Genomic DNA, 15,704 nt, shown 5'->3' on the forward strand with positions numbered 1-15,704 from the left:
GTATAGTTATTCCCTCTTTTTGCTTTGTAGTTGACTTCATTATTTATTATCTATGGTTCCCTATTTTCAGTCTCGTAGGCTTGTTTTACTTTAATATTTCTATATCTGGACTCCTGGTGTGGCACTGTACGATCAGTACTGGACTTTGAGCCACAGATCGGAAGTTCAAACCCACCAGCTGTTCCTCATAAATTCTATATAAGGTCACTATGAATCAGAACCAACTCAACGGCACTTTAAAACCAAAAAAACACCAACAAATATCTGGATTAAGTTCTGGATGATGTTGTCATGTGTGCTAATCTTGGGTTGCTGTCTGTTGTTGTTGGATCTCAGTCCACAGAACATCCTTTAGCATTATTTGTAAAGTTGGTCTGGTCATTACAAATTCCTTTAGTTTCTGTTTATCTGGAAATGTCCTAATTTCACCATCATATTTGAGGGGTAGCTTTGTTGGAATTTTTTTTTCCCAGAGTTTTGTAAATGTCATCCCATTGTCTTCCTTTCCTGCCTGCATGGTTTCTGTTTAGTCTTACTGGTTCTCCTTTGTAGGTAACTTTTCGTTTTTGTTTGTTTGTTTTGAGCTGCTCTTAGGATTCTTTCCTTGTCCTTTGATTTTGAAAAGTTTAATTATGATATGTCTTAGTGATTTTCTTTTGGGATCTACCCTTTTTGGGGTTCCTTCACTTCTTGTATGTGTATCTTATTGTCTTTCATGAAGTTAGGGAAGTTTTCTTCCAACAACTCATTTTTTTTTTGGTTTCTGAGACTGTAAATCTTTTTTTTTTTATTAAATGTTTTTATTTTGGATTGAGTGAAAGTTTACAGGGCACATCATCAGCTTCACATTCAACCATTCATATAGCTTGTTTCATTACATGGATTATTATCCCCTCCATATATCATCAGTTAACAGTGTTTCTCTCTATCCTCTTTAGCATTTTTTGGGGGGGGGGAGGGGCGGGGATCTTCCAACAACTCTTAAGCAATTTTCTCTATATGCTTTTTATTGTCTCTTCCTGTTCTGGAATGCCACTCACCCATAAGTTGTTCCTCTTCATGGTGTCCCATATAACTCATGCTTTTCTGAATTTTTTTTTTTCATTCTTTTTTCTGATTGTTCTTCTAGCATATTAGTATTGAGAAATTTATCTTCAAGTTCAATAATGTGGAATTCCAATGCTTCAAATCTTCTCCTATGCTCTTTTAATGTATTGTTCATTTCTGAAATCTTAGTTTTAATCTTCTGGACTTCTAATTACAGATTTTGTATTGTTTTGAAATTTGCATTTATTTTGTCTGTTTGTTCTTGTAGCATTTTCTGAAATTCTTCTAAAGTTTTTTTTTTTTCTGTATTCTCCTTATTTTCCTTGATCTTTCTGTCAATCCATTGAAGGTACCAAAATATCATTAAAAAAAATTTTTTTTTTCAGTTACTTCCATTACCTTTTTTTTTCTCAGAAATATTTTGTTTGTCTGCATCTTGGTCATTTGATTGTGCCATTCTCTCTTTTCTTTGTGTGAGCTAAAATTGTTGTTTTTTACAAACAGTCCAGTTATTGGGCCTGGAGGGGAGGAATCTTGTGGAGTCATGAGGTGGGTGTGGAAGGAATGTGACAGCCTTGATGGAGTTCCTATTGGCCTAGATGTTATCTGTGTTCAGGGCACTTAATCCAGAAATAGTTTGTGGGGGCCCTTGTTGGAGCTGGTTTCAGTGTCTGTTAGCACCTCAGGGCAGCTGGGGGCAGGGTGGCTGCTTAAATGCTGGTCTGGTGGCTCTGCAAGTTCTATAGGTCTGGAGCCGAGCTTGCTTCCTCCAGGCACCAGAGTGGTGCAGCTGGCCCCCAACTCATACAGGCATGGCTCCAAACTCCCACAGAACAGGGTCTGTGCTAGGGGTGGAGGAGGGTAGGAGCTGGCCACACCTCTGGTCACCAGAGGAGCAAGGAGAAAAAAAGAAATCACACCTTTCCTTTTCTTGATGAGTTTCCTTTAATTTTTGACACTGTCCAATTTTCCTAGATTCATACTTTGCACTTTCTACATTCTGTTTATTAGTAGATGTTTGAAGCTGTTTATTCTCATTTTGAGTTGTACCACATCAGCAAATGAAGGTCTTGAGTGAACTCCATCATTAAGGTGAACTCTACTTTGAAAAGGCAGCTCTTCCCCAGTCATATTTGGAGTGCCTTCCACCCTGAGGGGCTCATCTTCCGGCACTATATCTGATAATGTTTCACTGCTACTCCTAAGGTTTTCCATGGCTAACCATTCAGAAGGGGTGCACCTCTCCTTCTTCTTTGTCTGTCTTAGTCTGGATGCTCTGCTGAAACCTGTCACCACAGGTGACCCTGCTGGTGTTTTAAATACCTTTTATCTTACAAGAGACAAAATGAAAGAGAAGCAAGCAGAGAAGTGGGGTCCTGACCACCAAAAAGCAGAAGAGACAGCGGAGAAGCGTGTCCTATGGGCCAGGGGTCTCTGTGGTGGGAACCTCTTAGATTCCTGTGAAAGATGGCAGGAAGCAGTGTCAGAGAAACAGCAGCAGCAGAGGCGACAGAACCAAGAGATCAGCACAAGACAGAAAAGTGGGCTTCTAGACCCACGGATTGAGGAAGCTGAGTGCCTTTGGGAAAGAGTCTTGCTGATGAGTGGAGAGTATTGGAGCACTTGGTGGAGCTTGGTTTGTTGGCTCCTGGAGCTAGAGCTCAATGCCTTTGAGTTGAGACATCGAGGCATAATGGGGTACCCCAGAGCACTCATCAGCAGAGCTAAAAGTTTTTTTTAACACTTATCTGAGTAGAGCAGAAGCTAGGCCAAGGGGCAGGAGGTTAGGGGGAGACTTGCCTGCGAACACAGCTGAGAAGCTGTCCTGATTGAAGAATCATATCCTGAGCATTCCCAAACCTGAATTATAAACTGTTACAACTGTGAGCATGGTTGACGAGTTCTGTGTGGCCATCGCCAGAAAAGATCAAAGCCAGCAGAGAAGCCGGGAATGCATTTGGAGGGCCAGCTTGAGTCAGAAATACTAAAGGGTTGGAGGGTGGCGGCATGCTGTCTTTCACCTTGGGCTATTGATCTTGAGGGAGACAACTGTCTCTGCCACATTTTTTACAAGTGTCATGGGGAAGGAGAGAGTGGGAAACAGCAGAAACAGTAGCCAGAGAATCAGGAAGCCCTTTGGTTTTGGAAGGACCCAATATGACTTGTAGTTCTCTGACAATAGGTAATGACAATCAAGACATAGTCTTGCCATTGCTTAAAACCCCGTACTGCATAGTGGAAATATCATGCAAAACGGATCCATTTAAAATTGTATATTATTGTTGTTGTTAAATGCCATTGATTCAGTTTTACATTTACAAAAAGTAAAAAGGAGGACTTCCTGTCAGATGGTGGTCTAGGCAGACACTACACAGACCCTCTATCACAAAGATACAGAAGACCAAATGAGATAGACACAGAGGACAATCCTGAAATCCTGAGCTTCAGAGGAAAGGTTAGAGAAGTAGACTGACTACTTACTGGAAGGAGAGCTGAGAAGGGGTGGCAAAAGAAAAAAAAAAAAAAGGTACAAAAACCACGTGGGGGCCATGCTTGACTTTCTCTGGCTTCACTAGGGGGAAATAGAATGTAACTCAAAACCAGTCCAAGGCAGATTCCTATGAATTGGTGTTCAGACATTCCTTCTCCATACAACCTTCTTTCCCCTCTTCTGACACCAACCATCCCTCCCATAACACTCTCTGCTTCACATCTGGGTTTGATAATCCATTGCAAAAGACATACAGTACTCATGAGGACGGGGTTGATTAGGGAAGTGAGCAGAGTATAATTCAGGATCAAAACCAACTCGGAACACATGAATTTTCCCATGAGGAACACCTCTTTTCTGCCTTACTGCAAGCATGTCTTGCTCTTATCTTAGGCCTCTCCCCTGCCTGGGCATGTGTTAGAACGCTCCTTTAGCCGGTTTGTAAATGCCTGTCCATGGGCAGTCAGCCTAGCGGGCACAGCTGCTCTGTCTCTCCTCCATGCCAACACCTCTGCCACTGCCTCTGCTGCAAGCTACTTTCTAGGTAGGGATCTCATGCTCTTTTTTCTTGAGGTCCTGGGATTGTCTGTTTTTGCTTCTGAGATGGCTCCTTTTAAACCTGTTGTTGAGTGCAGTGGAGTCAATTCTAACCCTGTATAGGGTTTCCAAGGAGTGTCTGGAGGGTTTGAACAACTAACTTTGTGGTAGCAGTCCAGTGCTTATCCTACAGTGCCACACAAGGATGGTAAAACTACCCAATTCCAGTGTTAGAGTCGTGTACACCCTATTTGCATAGTCCCACCCAATCATTTGATGGGAATTAAGAAGACTTTGAATAGAGACCCCTATCAGGTACATTCTAGGTACCACAGAAGAAAACTGACTGGTGAACACATGGCTGGACCAGATGTGGCACTGCCATCTTGAAATCTGTGAGCAGTTTTGGAGACACAGATGGCAGCCTCGTGGTGTAGATCATACAAGCAATGGGAGAGGTGCGGTTCCTCCTTGTTTCCCATGTTCCCCTAGAGACCAGAGGTGTGGCTGGCCCCCACCGTCATCTACCCTCAGTGCTGACCCTGCTCTCCTGGAGTTTGGAGCAGTAAGGCTGTGAGCCAGTGTGAGTCAGAGGCCCACTGTGCCCCCTTGACTGCTGGGGTGCTCTGCTCTAGACCTATAGAACCCACAAGGTCTCTGGGCCAGAATTAGATTAACAGGAACTTTCATAATCAGCCACCCTGCCCATAGGCTGCCCTCTGATTCAGACAGACACTGAAACCAACAACCTGAAGGGCCACCACAAACTCCTTCCAGTTAGGTTGCCTTGAACATAGACCACTTAGACCTAGAGGAACTCCATATAGGGCTGGGAACTCAGCCCTCACCACCCACCTTGTGAGCTCTCTTCATTCTGCAGAGTTGTCTCCTTTCTGGGCCCAAACACTGTACTGGATTTTTGTCTGTGTCTTTCCTTTCAATGTTGTTTTGATTTATTTTTTCTTCTCCTTCATCCTCTCTTTCTTTCCTTAATTTCTACCCCTTCTATCACCATGTTTTTTCTTCTTTTCTTCTGATCCTCATTTCTACCCTCTTCTTTTTTTCCTCTTGATTTTCTTTACTGTCTTCTAGTGTGGCACACTGAACTGATAACAAGGTTGGTGGCTAAACCCACCAGCTGCTCCCTGGAGACCTTAAACAGGGTCACTATGAGTCAGAACTAATTCAACAGCACTGAATAGCAACGACAGTCTCTCTTTTCATTTTCCCTCTCTGTTTAGTGCCTTTTCTCTTCCTTCTATTTTCTATTATCTTTCTATTGTACAGCTCTATTTGCTTCTTTTCTCTTTTTGAAGTTATTTTATACTTTTCTCTCTCTCTCTTTTTTTTTTTTTTATCCTTTACTATATTGTCTTTAGTGAGCTCTGGTCGCGTAGTGGTTACGAATCAGGCTGCGAACCTTAAGGTCAGAGGTTCGAAACTACCAGCTGCTCCGCGGGAGAAAGATCAGGCTTTCTACTCCCGTAAAGATTTACACCCTTGGAAACCCTGTACAGGGTCGCTATGGGTCGGAATCGACTCGAAGGCCCTTAAACAACAACAACAACAACATATTGTCTTTAAAGAGCTCTGGTAGCGTAATGGTTATGAATTGGGCTGCGAGCCTTAAGGTCAGCAGTTCGAAACTACCAGCAGTTCCACAAGAGAAAGATAAGGCTTTCTGCTCCCATAAATATTTATAGCCTCAGAAACCCTGTACAGGGTGGCAATGAGTCGGAACCGACTCCACGGCACATAACCACCACCACCACCATATTGTCTTTGCTGTTTGTTTGCTTGTTCTGTTTTATTTTCCTCTGTGTGTTTTCTCCACCCAACAACAGTTGGGAGACAACAACTGTGCCAATATAGCCCAGGCAAAACCATACCCTCTGTAGCTCTACCCACTGGACAAGAGCTAATACCAGCTCCTACACCAGCTGATCAATGATAGACATCAACTAACACCAGCCAAGCCCACCCTAATCTGAACTGCATGGACAGTAAATGGAAAACAGTGCACAGGCCTCCGTTTTCTAACCACACCCACCAGAAGGCAGTGGGTGAGGGCCCAAGAACACAGCAATATACAATTACCAATTAAATTTAAATACAATGACACTACCATGTCTCAGAAACAACAGATTATTCTAGCTCACACAAAGAAACTCACAAATGAGTAGCCCAAACAAATGACCAAGATGAAAAGCCAGAAAATTGTTCTGAGGAATAAAAAGTAATGGAAGTAACTGAAAAAAAATTCAAAAGAATAATATTTAGTGTTGAAGACCACTGAGCAAAGGAATCCTATCTGGGCAAAAGCATGAGGAAGTGGCAAGCTGCTAGTGACCCATGACCTACGTCACATATCATCAAGCTGAAGTGGAACATAATAACCAGAAATGACTCCATGACCTCAGCAATGCATTCAGTTAATGTTAATAACAACCTTGGTTACAGGAAGCCTCTCCCTGTAAGACATTCCTTTACACTAAGAGCTAACGTTCATAGATGTGTTTCTTAGGAAGTTCCGGGAATGCAAAGGCTAATAAAAACAGAAACCTGCTTACTCTCGGGACTCTCAGTACTTTCAATGGATCAACAGAAAGTTCAAGGAAAGCAAAGAGAACACAGAAAAAAACTTTAGAAGAATTCAGGAAAACGCTACAGAAACAATCACACAAAATAAACATAAGTTACGAAAACAGTACAAAACCTACAACTAGAAATCCAGAAGATTGGTACTAAGAGCTCAGAAATGGACAATACAATTAAAGGGCAAAAGAGTAGATTCAAAACAATGGAAGCCCAAATTAGTGAACTTGAAGATAAATCTCTCAGTACAAGTAAGCTAGAAGAAAAAATCAGAAAAAAAAAATGAATGAAAACATCAAAAGAAAGCCTGAGACTTATGTGGGACACTAAGAAGAAGAATTAACTTATGGGTGATTGGAACTCCAGAACAGAAAAAGACAATAAAAAGCAGAGAGAGAATTGTTTAAGAAGAGTTGCTGGAAAAAAATTTCCCTAACATCATGACAGACAAGGAGATAACCATTCAAGATGCTGAATGAACCCCAAACAGCACAGACCCCAAAAGAAAGTCACCAAGACATATTATAATCAAACTTTCCAAAACCAAAAGAGAATCCTGAGAACAGCTCAGGAGAAACTAAAAGTTACCTACAGAGGAGAACCAATAAGACTAAGTTCCGAGACTGGAGGAACCTGAGACTATGGCCCTCAACCATCCTTCAGATCTGGAAAGAAACTTAATCTTGTGGATCAATTTTTAGCCAAGCAGTAGATAGGTTTATAGGGGTGGGGGACACCAACACTAGCAAGGTATGCTCACCAAGGAATGGGCAATCATTCAAAATCAAAAGGGAAACACTTTCCTTAAAGACAAAGTGGAGAAGGGAAGGTAGGTGGAATGCAAATAGGAACCACAGGAGAAAGCAGGATAACTGTTGTTGTATGGAGGGGATTGTAATCACTGAGATGCAAGAAAGTATATGATTTGTTGAATGTTAAGCTGATGATCTTGTCTGTAAACCTTCACTCAATTCAAAAGAAAAATGTAAAAAAAAAAAAAAAAAAGACTTAGCTCTGATTTCTCCACAGAAACCATGCATGCAAGAAGGCAATGGAATGACATGCACATAAAAAAGAAAAAAGTTGCAAACCAAGAATCAGATACCCAGCAAAGCTGTCCCTCAAATGCCATGGGAAAATTAGGACATTTTCAGATAAACAGAATTAAAGGGATCTGTAATAGCTAGACCAACTTTATAAAAAATACTAAAGGGTGTTCTTTGGACTGAGAACCAACAACAGCAGACAACAATCTGAGATTAACATACATGACAACACTACCCAGAAATAGAAGTATTTAAAGTGAAACAAACCTACAAGATCGAAAATAGGGAACCAGAGAGAGCAGTATATAATGAAATCAACTACAACAAAAAAAGAGGGGACAGAGCAGATACAGAACTTCCAAATAGAGAGGAAATCAAGTCAATTTTGAGGTAAAACAGACTATTTTAAAAAGGGAAATATTAATAAATTCAGAGTTACCTCAAAGAAAATTAACATACCTTCATAAAAATACAAAAGAAGAAAACCAGAAACATTTCATAAGCATTAACCTAACAGAAATGAGGAAAATGAGAAGGCTACAACTGGACTTCCAGCAAAATGGTGGATTAGGCAGACACATTACACGGACCTTCTATAACTAAGATGTTGTTGTTAAGTGCCATCGAGTCGGTGCCAACTCGTAGCAACTCTGTATAGGGATTCTGAGGAGTGGCTGGTGAGTTTGAACCACTGACCTTGCGGTTCAATCCAACCTGATATCAAGTGCCTATCCTATGGTGCCACCATATGAAACAGACACAGATAGAAATTTTGAAACCCTGAACTTTAGAGGAACGGTCAGAGAAGTGGACTGAGTGCTTGTTGGGAGGAGTAGCTGAGCAGGGACCAGGAGAAAGGGAGACATAGATAGCCAGCCAGATATAGTGGGACCATCTTGTGAGCAGCTTTAGCTATAAAAGGAGACCCTGAAAAAGCAGGTTCACACAGGCGACTGGAAAAATGTGATTCCTGCTTTTCCCCCTCAGTCCCCTAGTGACCAGAGGTGTGGCCAGCTCCGAGCCTCATCTGCCCCCAGTGCAGACCCTGCTCTCCTAGAGTTCAGAGTAAAGCCACTATGAGGCGGGGCCACTGCTCTATTTTGGTGAGTAGCTTTGGTGCCTGGATTGAGGTGGGGCCTGATCTAAACCTACAGAAGCTGCACAGCAACCAGACCAGTAACCCTGCCCCCAGCTGCCCTGAGGAAAGCAAGGAGAACACAGTAAAAAACTTTACAAGAACGTAAGAAGACATGCCAAGAGAAAACACACAAAATAAATGCAAATTTTGGAACAACACAAAACCTGCAATTAGAAGTCCAGAAGATTACTACTAGGATTTCAGAAATGGACAATATAGTGAAAGAGCAAAGGAGTAGATCTGAAGCAATGGAAGCCCAAATTAGTGAGCCTGAAGATAAATCTCTCAATACTAGTATGCTAGAAGAACAATCAGAAAAACGAATGAAAAAATCCAAAGAAAGCCTAAGAGTTATGTGGGACACAATGAAGAGGAACAACTTATGGGTGGTCAGAATTTCAGAACAGGAAGAGACAATAAAAAGCACAGAGAAAATTGTCAGAGTTAAGAAAAGTCTTACTTAACAAAAGAAACAATCAATGATAGTTGGAAGTGGGTAGGGGACAGGGAAAATCATTCACAGGCTAGAGGGCAAACACAAGTAAACATGGGTGACAGGGTAGGCAATACACAACCAGAGGAAGATTAGCAGAGGAAAGATGAAGGTAGTAGGAGACACAGGAAGGAATGCAACAGTTAAAGTGAATACAGGTCAATTCTTTTAACTGTGGGTACATGGAAGGAATTGCAGTTATTGTAATGAAGCAAAGTATATGATTTGCTGAATGTAAAACTGATGATCTGCTCTGCAAACTTTCACTCAATCCATAATAAAAAGTAAAAATAATAATAAGGAAATGAAGAAAATTAAAAGAAAATCTGTAAGCAAAATGAAATCAGAACAGAAAATTATGTGGAACAAAGAAACCAGCAACCTCGCCCACCAAAAAAAGTCCATCAAAATGACAGTAATCAATTTATACCTATTGATAATGACACTGAAAGTCAATAGATTAAATGCATCAGTCAAGATATTGGGAGTGGTAAATTGGGCAATAAAACAGAATCCTTTAGTATGCTGTCTACACACTTTACACACAAAAACAAAGTAGATTAAAAATCAAAGGATGAAAAAAAAATCAAGCTAATGGTAATCAAAAATTAGGAGTGAAAATATTAACCTCTGATAAAATATACTTTAAGAATCCTTCAGAAGTGCTCTGTCCCTCTTTCTTCCTAGTCTGGAGGCTCTGCTGAAACCTGCTCATCACAGGTGACCCTGTTGGTATTTAAAACACGGGAGGCATAGCTCCCAGGATCCCAGCATCATAGCAACACACAAACCACCAGAGTAGATTAGTCTGTATTTTCTCAAATTATATATAAATGGAATCATGTAAAACACACACACACACACAAATCAAAAACATATATGTATAATTTAAGGCAAAAAGCAGCATAAGAGACAAAGGGCATTATCTCATGGATTAAGGTGTCAATTGAACAAGGCAATATAACCATAACAAATACCTATGATCACAATGAAAGAGTCTAAAAATATATAAATCAAACTCTAAGAGAACTGAAGAAAGAAATAGACAACTCTATAATAACAGATTTTAAAACACCATTTTCAATGAAAGAACAACTAAAAAGAAACCCAACAAAGACACAGAAGAACTAAACAACACAACCAATCGACTTAACCTCATAGACATACACAGAACACTCAACCCAGCAACAGCACAACAGACATTCTTTTACAGTGTACATGGAATATTCTTCAGAACAGAAAATATGTTAGACCACAAAGCAAAACTGAATAAATTAAAAACACTGAAATATTACAAAGCATCTTCTGATATCACAGTGCTATAAAATTAGAAATCAACAAATGGAAACTGAATAACACCCTGCTTAAAAGCTACTGGATAATATAAGAAATTAAAAATGAAATTAGAAAAAAATTCTTGTAAAAATGAGAACAAAAACACAACGTACCAAAACCTTTGGGGCACAGCTAAAGCAGTGCAGAAATAAATGAAATAAAAAACAGAAAAACAATAGAAGGAATCAACAAGATTAGAAGTTGGTTCTTTGGAAGTATTAACAAAATCCACAAGCCATTGGCAGAGCTAACAAAAGAAAAGGAGAAGATGCAAATAATGCGAATAAAAATTTATATGACCTACATTATAACAAAACCAGTAGAAATAAAAAGGATAACAACACAACATTACAAAGAAATGTACTCCAACAAATTTGAAAATCTAAAAGAAATGGACAAATTCTTAGAAAACCTACCTAAACTAACATAGATGGAAATAGAAAACTTGGAGACAGACTATAGCAAAAGACATTGATCAAGTTATTAAAGGACTCCCAAATTTAAAAAGGTCAGGCATAGATGGCTTTACTGGTGAATTTTACCAAACATTCAGAGAGTAGCTGACACCAATTCTACTCAACTGTTCCACAATATAGAAAAGGAAGGAAAACGCCTAAATTCATTTTATGAAGCAAGCATAATCCTGATACCCAAACCAGGTAAAGACATCATTGAAAAAGGAAATTATAAATCAAATATCCCTCATGAGTATAAATGTAAAAATTCTCAACAAAATCCTAGGCAACAGAATCCAACAACATATCAAAAATTATGACCAAGTGTGATTTATACCAGGTATGCAGGGATGATTCAATATTCGAAAAACAATTAATGTAATCAACAATATAAATAAAACAAAGGGGGGAGAAAAACCATGATCAAATCAATTGATGCAGAAAAGGCATTCGACAAAATCCAACATCCTTTCTTGATAAAAGGCACTCAACAACATAAGAAAAGATGGGAAAATTTTCAACATAATTACGGGCATATATACAAAACCAACAGCCAACATCACTGTGAATGGACAGAAACTGAAAGCATTCCCCTTGAGAGCAGGAACCACACACAAGGATGCCTTTTATTGCCACTCCTATTCAACATTGCGCTGAAAGTCTGGGTCAGAGTTTTAAGAGAAATTAAAGGCATCCACAACTGTACAGGGTCGCTATGGGTCGGACCCGACTCGACGGCACTTAACAACAACAACAACAACAACTGGCAAAGAAGTAAAACTCTACTTGCAGATGATATGTTCCTGTATAGAAATTCCTAAAGACTCAGCAAGAAGTTCATTGGAACTCATAATAGAAAGATTCAGCAAAGTGAAAGGGTACAAGGCCAACAGACAAAAATCAGTTGGAGTCCTTTACATTAATAAAGAGAACTCTGGAAGAAAATCAAGAAAATAATACCATTTACAATAGCTACCCAAAAGATAAAATGTTTAGGAATAAATACAACCAGAGAAACAAAAGACCTTTATAAAAAACACTACAAAACCCTACTATTAGAAACCAAAATAGAACTATAAACACGGAATAAACCATGCTCATGGATAAAATGACTTAACATTGTGAAAATGGCAATAGTACCCAAGGCAATCTATAGATATAATGCAATCCCAATCCAGATTCCAATATAATATTTGAATGAGATGGAAAAACTGATCACTAACTTTATAGTGCAGCGCTGTGGGCTAATGTGCTGGATTACAAGATCGGTGGTTCAAGCTCACCAGCAGCTCCTTGGAAACCCTATACAGGCTAACTATGAGTCAGACCGACTTGACGGCATTGAACAGCAACAACATGTTCATTATAGCACTATTCACAACAGCAAAAAAGATGGAGACAGCCTAAATGCCCATCAACAAAAGAATGGTTAAACAAACTGGTACATACATACAGCGGGAGACTACTCAATGTTGAATATTGACGAATCTGTGAAACATCTCACAACATGGATGAACCTGGAAGACAGTATTCTAAGTGAAACTAATTGATTACAAAAGGACAGATATTGTATGAGACCACTGTTGTAAAAAGTTAAAATTTTCTTGATAATGTTGATTATCAGGGGTGCGAGGGAAGCAAAATTATTCACTGGGTTTTTGTTAAGTGCCGTTGGGTCGATTCCGACCCATAGTGACACTGTATAGGGTTTCCGAGGAGAGCTGGTGAGTTTGAACTGCTGGCCTTGAAATTCAAATGGCTTTGCAGTCTGGCGCATTAACCCACCATGCCTTACCAGGACTCCATTTACTGGGTAGTGGGTAGATATATGTTAACGTGGGTGACAGAGCAGGCAATATACAACAAGGACAAAGGTTGTCAGAGGAAAGATGAAGGTAGCGGAAGACACAGGAAGGAATGAAAGAATTAACATGAATAGAGGTAAATATTGTTAACTAATGGTACAGGGAGAAAGATGAGGCTTTCTACTCCCGTAAGGATTTACACCCTCGGAAACCCTGTACAGGGTCGCTATGGGTCGGACCCGACTCGACGGCACTTAACAACAACAACAACAATGGTACAGGGAGGGATTGAAATCATTGTAATGAAACGAAGTATATGAGTTCCTGAATGTGGCACTGATCATCTGTTTTGTAAGCCTTCATTCAGTTTACAATAAAAAGTTTAAAAAAGAAATAGGAAACTAATTTTAGAATATATTTTATTTAACCTAAAATATCACTTCCACGCGTGACTCTAAGCAGTGTTCAGATACTCAAAGGCCATGTGTGGTTTTAGTTATCATAATGGACACTGCCATGCTGAACCATGGAATTTAATAATGAGAGTGTGGTTTCTAAGTGTTTAACATGTCAAATAATTGTTTCTTGAATGACAGTTAAATGATCTTAAAGAACAATGCCTTAAAACCTGGATTTGATTCTCATCCCTCTACATGAACTTAAGTTACATCATCTTTTTGAGACTCAGTTTGCTCACCTGTAAAAATGAGCAAAAAAAATATCATTCTAACAAGACTATTTTGAAGATTAAATAATTGAGTCCCTTAGCACGAACTCAGCAAAAATAGCAGCTCCCTTGGCTTCCCCATTCCTTCAGTCATTACATTTTTAATTGCATTCTCCTAAAGAAATTGTTCAGGGTCCAAATCTTATCCTTTTGTGGCTTTAATTCTTCCCCCAACACAAGCCTACAACCTATGCCACACTTTCGTCACATTCAGACACCTGAGGAGCAGATGCGCCAAATCTGACCTTCTCTTCCTTTTGCTCTTCATTCATTCAATAGGCCTGCTTCCTGGTTTTCTGGCTTTTCATCCTATATATTCCCAACACAACTACTGGGATCCAATCAGTGACCCAGCCCCAGCACTCTTGTGTTTGGATACAGAACCCAAAATATCCCTCATAAGCCCATCTGTAAACAACACTTTAAACCCCATATTCTACAGAAGATCTAGTCTGTTATTTACCAGCTCTGAATTCTAGTCCTTGGTCTTAATAAGAGGCAACAAGACTATATGCTAAGATTTGCTATGTACAATGAACGTGGCACACAATCATATGGTGTCCTTGTGAGTTTTTTCCTTGATTAGCCCTTATCTTCCATCTAAAAATTGTCATCACAGACAACACAGCACATCACAGTCTACTGAGTTAGGACCTTGGGTGATGGTAACAGTTTGCACTGGATTATTCACCTAAATGTTAGTGACTGGAACCCACCCGAGTCCTGATGGTCTGCTTCTGTAAAGTTTGTTGTTGCTGCTGTTAAGTGCCCTCGAGTCGGTTCCGACCCATAACGACAACTGAGAAAACCCAGTGGAGGAGTTCTATTCTGCAACATGTGAGGTCACCGCGATTCAAAATCGGCCCAAAGGCAATGTGTTTATTTTTATCTACTGTGGTGGTGATAGTGGTGGTTGTGTGCCGTGGAGTCGGTCCCGACTGTGGTAACATTTAATACTTTTACATATGAGCCTGTTCCTGCAATTGTGATTAGAAGACCGTTGAACAAGGGGTAAGGTCCAGGTAAACCTCCCAGGATTTATTGTATCCACTGCTGTGTCTTCCATAGTGGCGGTTCTGAACAGGACCCGACAAATTGTACGGCAAGCAACATCCCCCTTAGCCTCCTACCACCACCCAGGACTTGGCAACCAACTACCCTATTTTCAGACCTGCGGGGGTCTCTTCTATTCAACAATTATTACAGCTGAGTTGAGCTGGCACAGAAAACGCTGTCCTGGTTTACTACCCGTCACAGCCCAACCCCAGACCATGAAACTGAATCACAGTTCTACATCAACTAACTGTCTTCTGCCCCAGGGTCCTTTCCAGGGCACATTGCAAGGGGACAAACCTTCTTTGGTGTCTTGAAAATTCAGATGCATCAAGATGCCAAGTGACGATTTTCCAAATGTTATTTAATGCCGTTGAGTCGGTTCCGACCAATAGCAATCCTATATAGGGTTTTCGAGGAGCAGTTGCTGAGCTTGAACCGCCGACCATGAGCCTCAAACCGATTTTGCTGTCCAGCGCATTAGCCCGCAGCGCCACACACAGACTCCAGAACATAAATACTTATTTATGACTGGTGGGCGGAGTATATTCTGGGCGGTGCAGTGAATTTCGATAAGGGTAGAGAGAAGAAGGTTGGGAGAAGACAGTTGGGAGACCCGCTTTCCTTCTTTCTTTCAAAATCCAACCTATCTCCTCAGGTGGGTACCCGCCCACCTTGAGGGACTTTGGCTGAGGGCCCAGTTGGGCCGGGTTTGGGGGAAACAGAGAGCGGCAGCATCCCGCACAGGAGCGCTTACCACCAGCACCACTTTGGGAGTGGGACCCTTGACTTCCCGAGGCACGATGCCAAATCGCTGACTATACATCTTCGAATCCCCTCGGTGTCTACCACTTGAGGGATATGCTGCAGTGACGCGGCCCTATGGTTACCATGGCGCGCCTCCTGGTGGTAGTGGGGGCAGTGAGGAGGCCGGAAGTTGATTGCATCACCATGGGGACCATAGACGCCAGCACTCGCGACT

General features: G+C 40.7%; 1 protein-coding gene across 1 annotated transcript in view; it reads right to left on the reverse strand.

Moving 5' to 3' along the window:
* The window catches only part of CCDC11 (coiled-coil domain containing 11), a 50,349-nt gene extending 34,801 nt beyond the window's left edge, over positions 1–15,548 (reverse strand). Inside the window, exon 1 of the mRNA XM_006837558.1 lies at positions 15,480–15,548. Coding sequence (XP_006837621.1) covers positions 15,480–15,548 — 69 coding nt within the window. The remainder of the gene's footprint in view (positions 1–15,479) is intronic.
* Between the last annotated feature and the right edge of the window lie 156 nt (positions 15,549–15,704).

Source organism: Chrysochloris asiatica, unplaced genomic scaffold, assembly GCF_000296735.1.
Source record: "Chrysochloris asiatica unplaced genomic scaffold, ChrAsi1.0 scaffold00021, whole genome shotgun sequence".
Classification (NCBI taxonomy): Eukaryota; Metazoa; Chordata; class Mammalia; order Afrosoricida; family Chrysochloridae; genus Chrysochloris; species Chrysochloris asiatica.